The sequence below is a fragment of the Nelumbo nucifera genome, chromosome 2 (assembly GCF_055504915.1).
Source record: "Nelumbo nucifera cultivar China Antique chromosome 2, China Antique-T2T, whole genome shotgun sequence".
Classification (NCBI taxonomy): domain Eukaryota; kingdom Viridiplantae; phylum Streptophyta; class Magnoliopsida; order Proteales; family Nelumbonaceae; genus Nelumbo; species Nelumbo nucifera.
The window spans coordinates 3,455,085-3,468,894 of NC_142650.1; the positions used below are offsets into that span (position 1 = coordinate 3,455,085).

The 13,810-nt window shown below is 38.0% G+C and overlaps 1 protein-coding gene across 1 annotated transcript in view; it reads left to right on the forward strand.

Annotated features, from left to right (window-relative positions):
* LOC104594586 (uncharacterized) overlaps window positions 1–13,810 on the forward strand; it is a 62,217-nt gene that overhangs the window by 10,909 nt on the left and 37,498 nt on the right. The window contains exon 6 of the mRNA XM_010254939.2: window positions 7,377–7,442. Coding sequence (XP_010253241.1) covers window positions 7,377–7,442 — 66 coding nt within the window. The remainder of the gene's footprint in view (window positions 1–7,376; window positions 7,443–13,810) is intronic.

Below are 13,810 nucleotides of genomic sequence, written 5' to 3' on the forward strand. Positions count from 1 at the left end.
TTTTATACGATCTGATTAATATTATATAAGTTTGTAAGAAAAATAAAAAGAAAAGAATGAGAGAGGGAGCGAGAGAAAGACTGAGGGAGAATAATGAGAGAGATTGAGAGAGAGAGAGAGAGGGGGGGGGGGGAGAAACAGAGGTTTTGATTTGGCTACAAACCAAAGTTGAGAGAGTGGGAGAGACAAAGGGAGCGGTAGATTGAGACATGACTGTGAGAGTTAGAGAGAAGGGAGGGAGATTGAGAAACAAAGGGAGCGGGAGAGAAATTGAAAACCTATTTTTGGTATAGGCTTTGTGCTATGTCCAACATGGATTAAGAGTCCCATGTTGGCAATAACCACATAAACCTTCGATGACATGGTGGGGGTTTTTATAATTTGAAATGTAGAGCCGGTTGTTAGAGTTTTGTTGGTTTTAGTGTCATCCTACAACCTAATTTTAAATGTACAACTGGCTTTGACTATAATTTTCCCTTTAAACTATATATTTCATGTAAATTATATAAATAATTTTTGCTTATTACACTTAATTTTTGTTTGTCTATGATATCATTTGACCCAAACCACTAACCACCACCTAAAAAGAAAAATAGTTTGATTTCTAGGTAGACATTATATTTTGTATTACATTTCCATCATTGATAAAATTATTTCTTATGTATAATACTTATTTTTGTTCAATATAATGAATGCATAATATTAGAGATGTACCCAATATTTTATTTTTTATAAATATATAGCATTAGATATGCACCCAGAATTTCCCTGTTTTTTTTTTTAAATTTTTGTGATTCTTTGTATTTTCTATTTTTAAAAATTTTATTATTTGACTATGACATCATTTCATTTCTTGGTAGATTTTAAATTTGGCATTCCATTTTCATCATTAATAAAAATACTCCTTACATTTCATACTTATTTTAATTTTTTATTATTTAATTATGGCATTATTTATTAATTCATTTAACCCCAAATGGCTGAATTTCTTGCCCACCACCGGAAGGGAAGAAAATGTTTTTGTTTTCAAATTATTTTTCAAAATATTTATTTTTATACTATTAAAATTAATATTGTGGATTTAATTACAAGAATTTAATGATGAGAAAAATATATCTTAAATATAGGATTTAATGAGAGAGAATAGGAAATCATTTTTATTTCTTTGGTTTGAAAATTTACATTCCATTTCCATCATTAATGAAAACATTTCTTATTTATCATACTTATTATCGTTTAACATGTATGTTAAAAATGTTCACAATTTTTTTTAATTTTATTTTTTAATCGTGGCAACATGGATTGACCCATTTGACCCAAAATGGTTAAATTTCTTACCACCACCTAGATGAAAACACTATTTTTTCTAGGTAGATTTTTAAAAGTATAAGCTTTTGTGTTATTGGAATTATTAATTTATTAAGTATGGATTTAATTAATTGAACTTAATGATGAGAAGAAACAAAAATGACAAATATATGATTAGTAGTCGATGAAGACTACAATCCGTCTTGAATTCGAAAAGAAAAAGAAAAGATTTTAGAAGAAAAGAAGAAGAGAGGGAGAAAAGTAGAAGCACACGAAGGGTTTTAGAAAAGAGAGGGTTGATCTTAATGATCTGTTGACCCACTCTTAATATTTATATATGTTGACTAATTGTAAAAGGGCTGAATTGCCCTTATTGCTTACATGGCAAATAAACTAATAACAAGCTGTAACAACAAACTGAAATAACTACCAATAACTACCAACTAACACTGACATAATTAACAAAACATATGCTATGCTGCCATACGAACACAGTGGGGTCCACATCAATGTTCTCTACACTCCCCCTCAAGTTGGGAATAGATATTTGTCATTCCCAACTTGCATAGGTCTGCTTTTAATTTCTTCCTTGGAACAACCTTGGTGAGAAGATCTGCGAGCTGCATGCTGGAGGTGATATACGGGAGACACACTTCTTGAGACGAAACCCTTTCTCTGACAAAATGTCGGTCGACTTCGATATGCTTAGTTTTGTCATGCTGTACCGGATTATGAGCTATATTAATATAAGCCTGATTGTCACAATACAACATTAAGGGCTTCTCATAAGCAATACCCAACTCCTCAAATAATGACTTCAGCCATAGGATTTTAGCCACACCATTAGCCATGGATCTATATTCAGCTTCAACACTAGAACGAGAAACAACACTTTGTTTCTTACTCCTCCAGGAGACAAGGTTACCTCCTACAATGGCACAATATCCAGAGGTAGACCTTCTGTCATCAACACTCTCAGCCCAATCAACATCTGTATAGACCTCTATCTTCATATGATCATTATTCTTGAATAATATACCTCTACCTGGACATTTCTTCAAGTATGCTAATATTCTCTCAACTGCAAGGAGGTGAGTAGTTTTAAGAGAGTGCATATATTGACTGACAACGTTGACTGCATAACTGATGTCCGGCCGTGTCAAACAAAGATAGAGGAGTTTTCCAACCAACCGTTGGAACATAGCTTTGTCTTCAAAAGGCTCTCCACCCTCTGCACTGATCTTGTGATTCTATTCAATAGGTGTATTTGCAGGCTTAACACCCAACTTTCCAGTTTCTGCTAATAGATCTAGAACACACTTTCTTTGAGAAATAAAAATCCCATGTTTAGATCTAGCAACCTCAATACCTAAGAAGTATCGTAGCTCTCCCATATCTTTCACTTCAAACTCTTGATGGAGCTGTTTAAGAGACTCAATCTCACTGTTATCATTCCCTGTCACTACAATATCATCCACATATACAACAAGCAAAGTCAAGGAAGAGTTCACTCTGTTAATGAACAATGTATGATCTGACTGGGCCTGTACATAGCCGAATTTTTCAAGGGCTTGTCTGAATCTATCAAACCAAGCTCTGGGAGACTGCTTTAGTCCATACAAGGCTTTATTCAACTGGCAAACCTTCTTACCCGTCTCTGCATCATAAAATCCAGGAGGTAACTGCATGTAGACTTCTTCCTGTAAGTCTCCATTGAGGAAGACATTTTTAACATCCATCTGGAACAAGGGCCAAGAATAACTGGCTGCAAGGGATAGCATAACTCGAATAGTAGTCATCTTTGCTACTGGAGCAAAAGTCTCCAAGTAGTCTATACCATAAGTCTGAGTAAATCCCTTTGCAACTAACCGGGCCTTATACCTTTCAATGAAACCATCAGCATTATGTTTCACAGTAAATATCCATCTACATCCAACCGGTTTCTTTCCTTTAGGCTGGTCAACTAGCTCTCAAGTATTATTCCTTAGAAGGGCATCCATTTCAACCTTCATTGCATCTTTTCACTTAGGAACTGACAAGGTTTCCTGCACTATTCTGGGAATAGGAATATCAACAATGGATGTGAGAAAGGACCTGTAAGAGGGGGACAGGCGATCATAGGACAGAAACTGGGAAATGTAGTGAGCTGTGGATGTGGTGCAACACCGTTGGCCTTTATAGACTGCAATGGGGAGGTCAAGGTCATCCAAAGGAGGTAAAGTAGCAACAGTGGAAGGTATCTCAGGGGGACCTGGATCTGAAAGGGACTGTGGTACCTGGTTCTGGATCCGCAGAAGGAATTGGGGTTGGTCTGGATTGCTGATGACCGAAATCAACCTGCCTCCATCGCTTGTGATAGGCTCTCAAATCCTGACACCTCTGACAACCCTCCCCATTACATTCCCTCATCACTCAATGGAACAGGTAAAGGAACTTCTGATGAGTTAACCCCACTCTCACTACTCTCCCCCTGAGGAGAAACCCTAGGGTAATAGGGTACCTCCTCAAAGAAAGTAACATCCATCGAGACAAATCTCCTCCCAGAAGTAGGTTCATAGTAGCAATAACCCTTTTGAGTTTGTGCATAACCGAGGAAAATGCATTTGGAGGCCTTAGGATCAAATTTGGAACGATGAGGTCCAAGAATTTGAACAAAGCAAGTGCAACCAAAGGTTTTAAGGGGATCAGTAAAAGATCTGGGTCAGAGCAGGAACCTCATCTCGAGAACGTATAAGGTAAACCCAAGAAAAATGGGTATAGTCATCAACAAACAACAAGAAATATCTGTATCCCCCCATAGAAGGGATGTGATACGGGCCCCAAACATCGGTGTGCACAACATTAAAAGAATTACTACTTTTATTACTCAAGGAATAAGATGTTCTACAATGCTTTGCAAGCTCACAACTCTCACATTTCAAATTTGACATCTGAACAGACTCAAATAAATTTGGAAACAAACTCTTCAAAGACCGAAAGGATAAATGACCTAACCGATTATGCCAAAGCATAACCTGACTAACAGACTGAGAAACAAAAGACTTCCTATCTTCATGATCTTCCCAATGAAAACTCTCTCCAAGCAGATAGATCCCATTCGTCTCACGGCCAGTTCCAATCACCTTTCCTTGTCTCAAAGTCTTGAAAAATACATCGGTCAGGGAAAAAAGTTATTGAACAATTTTGATGTTTTGTAATACTACTGACTGAAAGCAAGTTAGTATCAAGCTTTAGAACATGCAGAACTGAAGATAAGGAAATGGTATTAGACAACTTGATGTCTCCCTTGCCAAAAATGGGAACAAGGGCACCATCAACAATGGACACTTTATCTCTACCAGAAGATAAGTGATAGGTAGTGAACAGTGATGGCAAGCTAGTCATATGGTCAGATGCACCTGAGTCTATTACCCAACAATGTTCAGTGTTACCTGGAGCTGAAGCATGGTAAGCTGAGGCTCGAGTACCTGAATGAGCAAAGGCTGATGTGGATGGAGCTGATGATGACTGAGATGATTGAGCTGAATTCCCAACTTCCTTTTCCAACTGAGTTAGGGCAGCCCGAACAACAACTAAGGTGTCTGGAGGCGTGCCTTTTGTGCCCGATGAGGATGCAAAATTGGTATTAACAACCATATGGGCATTACCCCTTTTGTTCCTTAGTTTTGCTGGGACTAGATGAGGGTGCAGCTTCCAACATGTGTCTTTAGTATGGTTAGGTTTCTTGCAATGTTCACACACTAGATCCCGCTTGTCTTCCTTCTTTATATCCCTCTCCGTATCACCCCCAGACTTAAGTTTAACTGCTGCCAAGGCTGGTGGGAAGGGCTGATGCTGCATCATAACTTTTCTCCTAGTCTCTTCACTATGCATTAAGGAGTAGGCTTGAGATAAGGTCACACTGTCCCTTGTTAGTATTTGCTGTCTCACAATATCATAGTCAGGATTCAGACCAGCTAGGAATTCAAAAACCCTATTAGTTTCAACTTGCTTTTTATGAGTCTGTGCATCCTTCTGATTTTCCCACTCAAGTGTTTCTAGGTGGTCAATTTCATGCCACAAAGATTTCAAAGTAGAGAAGTAAACTGAGACCGGTTTCTCTCATTGCTTAAGGTTATTAACCTCACACTTCAATTCATAGGCCCTAGCAGCATTAAGGGGTTGGAAGTAAGTCTCTTTCATGACATCCCAGATTTCCTTGGTTGTTTTTGCCCACAAATAGTTCTGGCTGATATGTGGCTGCATAGAGTTGCACAACCATGTCATAACCAAATAGTTCTCCTGAACCCATTTGGTATACATTTGGTCCTCCTTAGTTGGTTCTTTCACATCTCCCAACAAGTAGCTGAGTTTTCCTCTACCCCCCAATGGCCATCATGGCCGATTGGGCCCATTCTAAGTAGTTGGATCCATCAAAGTTCATAGTTGTAATCTGAAAGGCATTCTCAGACATGTTACCAGAATTGCTAGTCCCAAAAACACCTTCCCCCTAATTTTTGAACTTCATTCTTGGTCAAGAGTTAACAATAAAAAACTTTTGAAGCTACTGTAATAGAAAACAACACCTAAACAACTGATAACAGCCGGCCTAGGTCTTCCAAACAATAAGGAAAACAGAATTCTGTATGAAACCAGTTCAAAATCTGATCTGAAACCAACAACAGTTCTGAATTTTTAGGGTTTTCTCTCAAAACCCTAGAAAGAAAAAAAGGTTTTCTAGCCGCACCTCTCAGAATAGACCAAGATGTTTCTTTCAAGGTTATTCTCAAGCAAAAAAAAACTTACTTTATGAAAGAAAATCTCTAGCCGCCACCTTCTGTCTGATGCAGAACCCTAATCTTGGGGATCCGAAGCCTTTTCTAATTCTTCTTGACTACTGGAACTCTCCCAGCCTTCTACAATCTTCTTAGTAGCAGCCGCACACTACCAGTAGCCTCCAAGAATCAGCCGATCCTCCTTCTTTGTTGAAAAACTTCTAAACCTAGGAAGTTCTCATGTAGTCAATCTAATTGGACTAACATAAGACCTCCTTCTCTGCAACCAGTTTTAGGTTTTGAACAGAAATTCTGATCGCCACCTTCAGTCTTGATAAAGAAACTTATCGCCGATTCTTTATCTTCCTCTGATTCTTCTTGATTGTCAAGAACACAATCCACTCTTTGGACAGCTGCTACAGTCTCTGATAATCTCCAAGAATCAGCCGAAAAGGGATCCTCTTAAGCTTCCAGCCCTAGGCAACTCTCATGTGGTTGGCTGGATCAGACTCACATGAGAGACCCTAATCCTTGCTCTGATACCAAGTAGTCGATCAAGACTACAATCCATCTTGAATTCGAAAAGAAAAAGAAAAGATTTCAGAAGAAAAGAAGAAGAGAGGGAGAAAAGTAGAAGCACACGAAGGGATTTAGAGAAGAGAGGGTTGATCTTAATGATCTGCCGACCCACTCTTAATATTTATATATGCTGACTAATTGTAAAAGGGCTGAATTGCCCTTATTGCTTACATGGCAAATAAACTAATAATAAAGTTGAAATAACAAGCTGTAACAACAAACTGAAATAACTACCTACTAACACTGACATAATTAACAAAACGTATGCTATGCTGCCATACGAACACAGTGGGGACCACAGCAGTGGGGTCCACATCAGTGTTCTCTACATGATTTAACGAACATGAATGCAAGTTAATAATTTAAATGTTGGATTTAATGAGAGGGAATTGAATGCTTGAATATCTTAAAATTACCTTTTTTCAACTCATTTAATATCAATTACTGAGTACCCTATTTGCCCTCATTTTTTATCAATAAATTTAAATATTGGGGGGTAAATTTGTCCTCAAAAAATTCCAGAAATTTTCTTGAGACCATTCATTCTTTTTAAAGTAGTATAAATGTAAGCACATATTTATTTGTAGTGTTGATGAACATGCATGCAACTCTATGAGTTATGAGAATATAATGTAGTATAATTTGAAGAGGAAAACTTGTATGGCTTAACTAGTAATGCTGTATTTAGTGTTTTATATGCTTCCTCTTGAAACACATACCTTTACCAATTTTCAGGGATGATTCACCAGTTGCTACATTCCGTCCACGTGCTCGGCCACTTTTCCAATACCGCCACTACAGGTATTGCACAACATCATCCATGGCTAGCATTTTCTCATCGTGCACGGTGACTATTTTATGAATTAGGTACATCTATGTAAATTCTTCTAGTTATGTCCATTCTGTTATTTTTTATTGTCAATGGTGCTGTATCGCACTGGCAAACAAACTTCTTCTTTTGATTAGTAACAGTCAAACAGTAAGTATGTTTTCATTTATGTGTTGAAGTGGACCCCTGAACTTCAAAAGTTTAAAGTGAGAAAACAAGTAAAAATTTCATAGGCTGACATCTCATGGTACACCATACGACCATACCCTGTTACAATAACCCCCTGGCCTGGTGCCCCAAACAGATTTTCCCTAGTTACCACTTATCTTGTTGGTTCATCAGCAGTGTTATTTGCTGATCTTGATGTCTACCTGAATGATCATTTCAGATTGGATATCAATTACATTTGAGGAAATGATAAAAGAAGCATAAGTACACCCTTTTAAATTATTATCATGTTCAAATCATCAGACAAAGCTAAGGAACGATGGTTAATAGACAAAATAATATGCTGCACTACAAGTACTCCACATATCTACAAACAAAAACTAAGATTTAACTTTGTACTTGAAAGGAATTTTAAGCTGGCCCAAAGTAGTAATTATGTAGGTGGGCAATAATACTGCTACTCCACATATCAATAATATTATTGCCAATTATTTTATAACACAATCTTGTGTGGTCCACATATTACTGGTGGTTTTCATTGGGGAATATGTTGATTCCAGAAATTTGTGTTGGTATCCATGGAGATGGAAATATGTTATGGAAATATTAGGAAATATGTGGACATTTTAAAGCATGTCATTAATATCCAAGCAAATTTGTTTAAAAAAGACTGGGTATTGATATATATATATATATTTTTTTTGATAAATGAGTGATAGTTTTATAGAAGATTAAAAGTGTACAATTAGCCTAAAAGGAGGCATGAGATGTTACCTCCCCTTAGAACTAAGAATATAAGCACACTCTAAATAGAATTACGATTACAAGGTAGCCCAAAACAATTCACCCCTTGATACCCCTTGTTTAGCCAAAGAATCAGCCATAGCATTTGCCAATCTGTTAAACCACTGAAATCTAACTGACATATTCCTTGTAAGCCAATTAGCTTTATTAAGAAGATCCCTGTAGCCCCATAAGACTTTCTGGATTCGACAACCAGCCCACTACCACCTTAGAGTCCGGAGTCCCCCTCAACTATCAAAATTTCCACTTCAAGTATTCCTTGCACCACTGCCATTATCTCAGCCCTTGTAGAGTCACCAATTCGTACTAGTCCTGAAAATAAGGTTAGGATGTTGTTATCTTTATCTTTCAAAATCCCTCCTATACTTGAAGGCCTTAGATAACCTTGATTGCTCTTGTCAAAGTTAGATGCCATTTCTGCCCAATTTCTCTGAAAATCGTCAAAAGAATAATTCACAAAAAGGCCTTTAGTTTTTAGCCAAAAAATGTCCTTATCATTATGCACTCCTTTACTTCAGCAAGGATTCTTTCATTTTCTTGGAAAATTCTAGCATTCCTTTCCTCCCAAATTGTACACAAAATAGCTGCTCTGATACACTTTCACATCATTTTCCCTCTTTTTGTCAGTCGCTTAAAGGTAGGTGGTTCAAAAAGCATATTTACTTCAGAGGGCAAGTTCCACCTGCGCCCAAATAACATTAAAACCCAATTCCAAATATTAGTAGCAAAAGAACAAGATATCAGCAAGTGGTTACAATCCTTACTCTTCACTTTAGACAAAATACGCCATTTTGGGGGCAAACACAAATAATGTCTCTTCTTTTGCAAGTTATCCAAAGTATTGATCTTACCATAATAGGCTGCCCAACAGAAAACAACTATTTTAGGATTTATAGGCCTTGACCATATTTCTTTAATAGGGAAAACCCAAGAGGAAGGTGTAGAACAAAGGGATTTGAAGAAAGAGGCACAAGTGAAGGAGTCACTTGGAGTTAGAGTCCAAATTCTTTTATCAGGTTGAGGGGGGAGGGGGTCTAAACAAATAGAGTCTAGAAGAAGCAAAAGCTCAGAGACACAAGCAAATTCATCATCTCTTAAACCTCTACGAAACCCAAAGTCCCAATTTAAAGTTAACGGGAGAACTGAGGGGAAAGGAACCTTGAGACAAGTTTCTTTTTAAAGAGGGATATAGTATAGAGAGAGGGGAAGCGGTCTTTTAGGGGTTGAGTACCCACCCAACATCTTCCCAAAAAAGAATTGAATTTCCAGAGCATACATCATACCTTACAAACCCAAGGAATTTAGGGAGAGTGCCAAAAATTGCCTTCCAAGGTGTTGTGAGCAAAGCTCTTCGGGATACCCCAACATCCCAACTGGTTTCAAAACAGCCATGGATCCTAGCCACCACCTCATGCCATAGTCTATCTCTTTCCAAAGGCCACCTCCAAAGCCATTTGCCTAGAAGAGCTTCATTCTTACTCATTAAATTCCCTAACCCTAAACCCCCTTCTTTTTTACTTTAGGTCACCACTTCCCATCTTATCAAATGATCATTTTTCTTTTGCTCAAGCTCCCACAAGAAATCCCTCAATAATTTTCTAACCTCTTAGCTTCCCTGTTAGGTATCCTAAAGATTGACAAAAATTAGAAGTGGGAAACTAGTGGTGTAACTTTCATTGCCTCCGACTAATGCACAATCTGCATCTGTGCAAGCATCAATCTTTAGATGGTTGTGGAACATCAGTATGAATCAAATGAAAAGCAACACTACTTCTTTTACTACTCACAAAATATGTGGTTTTACATTGTTTTGATAGATGGCAAACTTCACATTCAAAGTTCAACTTTGACACTGAGTCAAATAAGTTTGGAAACAAAAGTTCTACAGAATTGAAAGACATATGACCAAGACGACATTGCCATACTTTCAAAAACTCATTTTCTCATTTGAACAAGACTCAGTCTGGCTCGATAATCCATGCTCTGAAGGTCCATCAAAGTGCTAGACTCCATCATCTTCATTCCCACTTCCAATCATCTTCTCGTGCTTAGGTCCTGAAAAACACAATGGGTAGGAAAAAAGGCCACTAAGGAATTATGAGATTTTGTAAGAGAACTAACAGACAACAAACTTTTATGTAACTGGGGCACATGAAGAATCGATTCAAGAGAAAGGTTATGAGTGAGTTTGACTTCACCCTGACCCGAAATAGGGGTCTGAGATCCATCAACAATAGTAATCTTGCTCTTCCCTGGGGTTAACTTATAAGAGGTAAAATGTGAAGGCACACTAGTCATATGGGCACTGGCCCCGGAGTCTACAATCCAAGGACTAAAAGATGTGGAACAAGCAAGTGCAATACCTGTCTTGGCATATGGATGGATTACTAAGTCCAGAACTAGATGAGGAGGATGTACTACCCTTTTCCAACTGCAACAGTATGTTCTTGAGTTTGTCCATTGCATTAGAAGGTTGAGCATCATTACCAACTATAGCCAAGTGAGCATTTCCCTTCCTCCCGGTTTTGTATTTTTTTAGTTTTAAGTGAGGATTGAGTTTCCGACCCTTTCCTTAGTATGTCTTGGCTTCTTGCAATAATCACTGACAACATCTTCAACATTCTCAATAATAGGGTGCTGACTAGTATTTTGCTTGGATCAAGATGTCATAAAGGCAAAGTTATCAGTCATAGGAGGTTGCATCATGGCTGTCCTTCTACTCTCTTCCCCTTGTACAAGGGAGTATGCAGAAGCAAGAGTGACAATGCCGACACTAAGAATATGTTGCCTAGTAAAATCAAACTTTGGGTTCAAGCCAACCAAGAAATCAAAGACTCTATTCTCTTGTATATACTTTTGGTGTTGCTCGCCATCTTTAGGGTCCTTTCATACAAGAGTCTTCAGGTGATCCATTTCTTCCCAGATAGACTGTAGAGAAGAGAAATACATAGCCACAGATCTCTCTCCCTGATGCATACTGCAAGCCTCCCTCCGAAGCTGATACACTCTAGCAGTATTATTAACTTGCGAATAAGTGGCAACAACTCTATCCCAAATATCTTTGGCTGTTGAAAGAAACATGTAGTTTTGGGCAATATGAGGTTGCATTGAGTAAATCAACCATGACATTACAAGGGAGTTATCCTGTTCCCACTTTGCATATCTCGGATCTTCCAGATTTGGCTTCACCTCCTTTCCTGTGATGAATCCCAGTTTACCTTTCCTAGTGATGGTAAGTTTAGCAGATTGGGACCACTCTAAAAGTTGGTTCATCAAGTTTAACAGTAGTTATCAAACCACCGGAAATGTCTGCACTTCCTGAGAACACACTGGAAACCATCTGTACATCCTTAGATGATTTCATAATCTATCAAAACACTTTTGCATCAATCAAAAGGGGCCCCAAGTACTTAACCACAACTAAGGACCCAAGAAACTAGGCCACCACACGGTTAAGAGACAAAAAAAGGCCAAAAAACTAAGTTGGCGCCAAAATAGAGGGAGAAGAAAATCTCCTAAAAATTGTCTAGGGCTTAGAAAAATATGGGACCACTTACCGTTGCTCCCAAGGTAAAAAACGACCTGAATGGTCTAGGTTTTCCAGCAGAAAAGCTGATTTAACAAAGTGTATAAGGCTCAACATCAGATCTGGATTTTTTGCGATTTTCTGCTTGAAGAATCTACTAAAAATCATAGAAGCTTTGAACAAAGATAAGAGCCATACCAAAAATCTTCTAAAATCAGGGCAAATCAAACCATATATGATTCATGTATTGCTGCCGACACTTGTACGGATTGCTGGCGTCATCCGATGGCGGTTTGATGTCAACAATTCATCTCATGAAAGAGAGTCAACAAGAAAGGTATTCCCAAGTGCCTTTACCTGCTCTGATACCAAGTTGGAAACTGTGTTGTAAATCTAGGGTTTGTATGAGAAAGAAAGAAAGAAAGGTTGAGTGGTGTGTTGTTATTGTTCACACCCTCAAAAGGCACTTTATATTTTGAAACAAGAAATTACGAAAAGGGCCCTACTTGGGCGCCCAAATACAAAAAGAGTACAAAGAGAAGAGGCAAAGACTAAAAACACCCTTGCTTAAACTTTCTCAACAATAGATTGGCAGGTTGGCAAGTGTTGCTCTAATCAAAGTTACTTTTCCCTACAAAGAAATATAGTTTTTCTTCCAGGCAACTTGCCTCTTTTCAAACTTTTCCACGATAGGGTTCCAAAACCTACTTTCCTTTGGGTTAGCACCTAGAGGAAGTCCTAGATAGATTAAAGGCTACTCCGAACAAGTACAATCTAAACAGGTTGTGATAGACTCCATCTCCCCTCTATCCAGGTCTATCCCCACCACACAACTCTTCTCAAAATTGATTTTCAGATCTGAGGCCCTCTCAAAGAGAATTATTAGATTTTTCAGATTTCTCACCTTCATCAAATCACAACCCTCACAAAAAATGTCCTCCGCAAACTGAAGATGAGTAACTAGAACTCTATCTCTACCTATTCTCCACCTTCTTATTGACCCAAACCTGTCTGCTTTTGATAAAAGGCTACTAAAAGCATCATCAACCAGTGCGAATAAGGAGACAAAGCATCACCTTGTCTTAGACCTCTACAGGTTGGGAAAAAATCAGTTACTACCCCATTGACCATAGAGTAATGGCAGGAAGTAAGGCATCCATTTATCCATTTACACCATCTATCTCCAAAACAACACTTCCTTAGCACTTCTAATAAAAAGCTCCAATTCACTAGATCATAGGCCTTTTCAAAATCTAGTTTACAAACAAAACCTTGATCACCCGATCTCCTCATCCATTTATCCATCACAGTGTTCTTTTTCTGGGTCAAGATCTTGTATGAATTGATATTAGGGTCGATCTATCCATCCCTCTTGCAAAGGTTTCAACTTACAAGTTTGCCCTTTAACTTTAGTGTTCTAGTTAAAGCCTTCTCCATGGCCATAATTATTATTTTTTAATTCTCATTTTCATGTGTAGCACTCTATGCATGCATATGGCTATAGATGGTTTTGCCTCATTAACGATATAAAATTTGTTACTCATTTGGAGGTTTTCCCGTTTTGACATAGTAGTACAAATACTGCTACCACTTATTCAAAAATTATATTTTGGAGGATTGAGAGTGAGGAAAGTACAGGATGTTAATACTATCCAATTGGGCAAATGGTTTTGGAAGTTTGGTAATCAACAAGGAGATCTGTGGAGGAAAGTGATCCAAGCCGAGTATGGAGTCAGGAATGGGGGATGGACCCTCAAGCATAAAATATCAATGTTCAGTGTGGAAGGGAATGACAAAGGCATATAGCGTTCACTAAATGTCTGAGGTTTGATTTGGGAAATG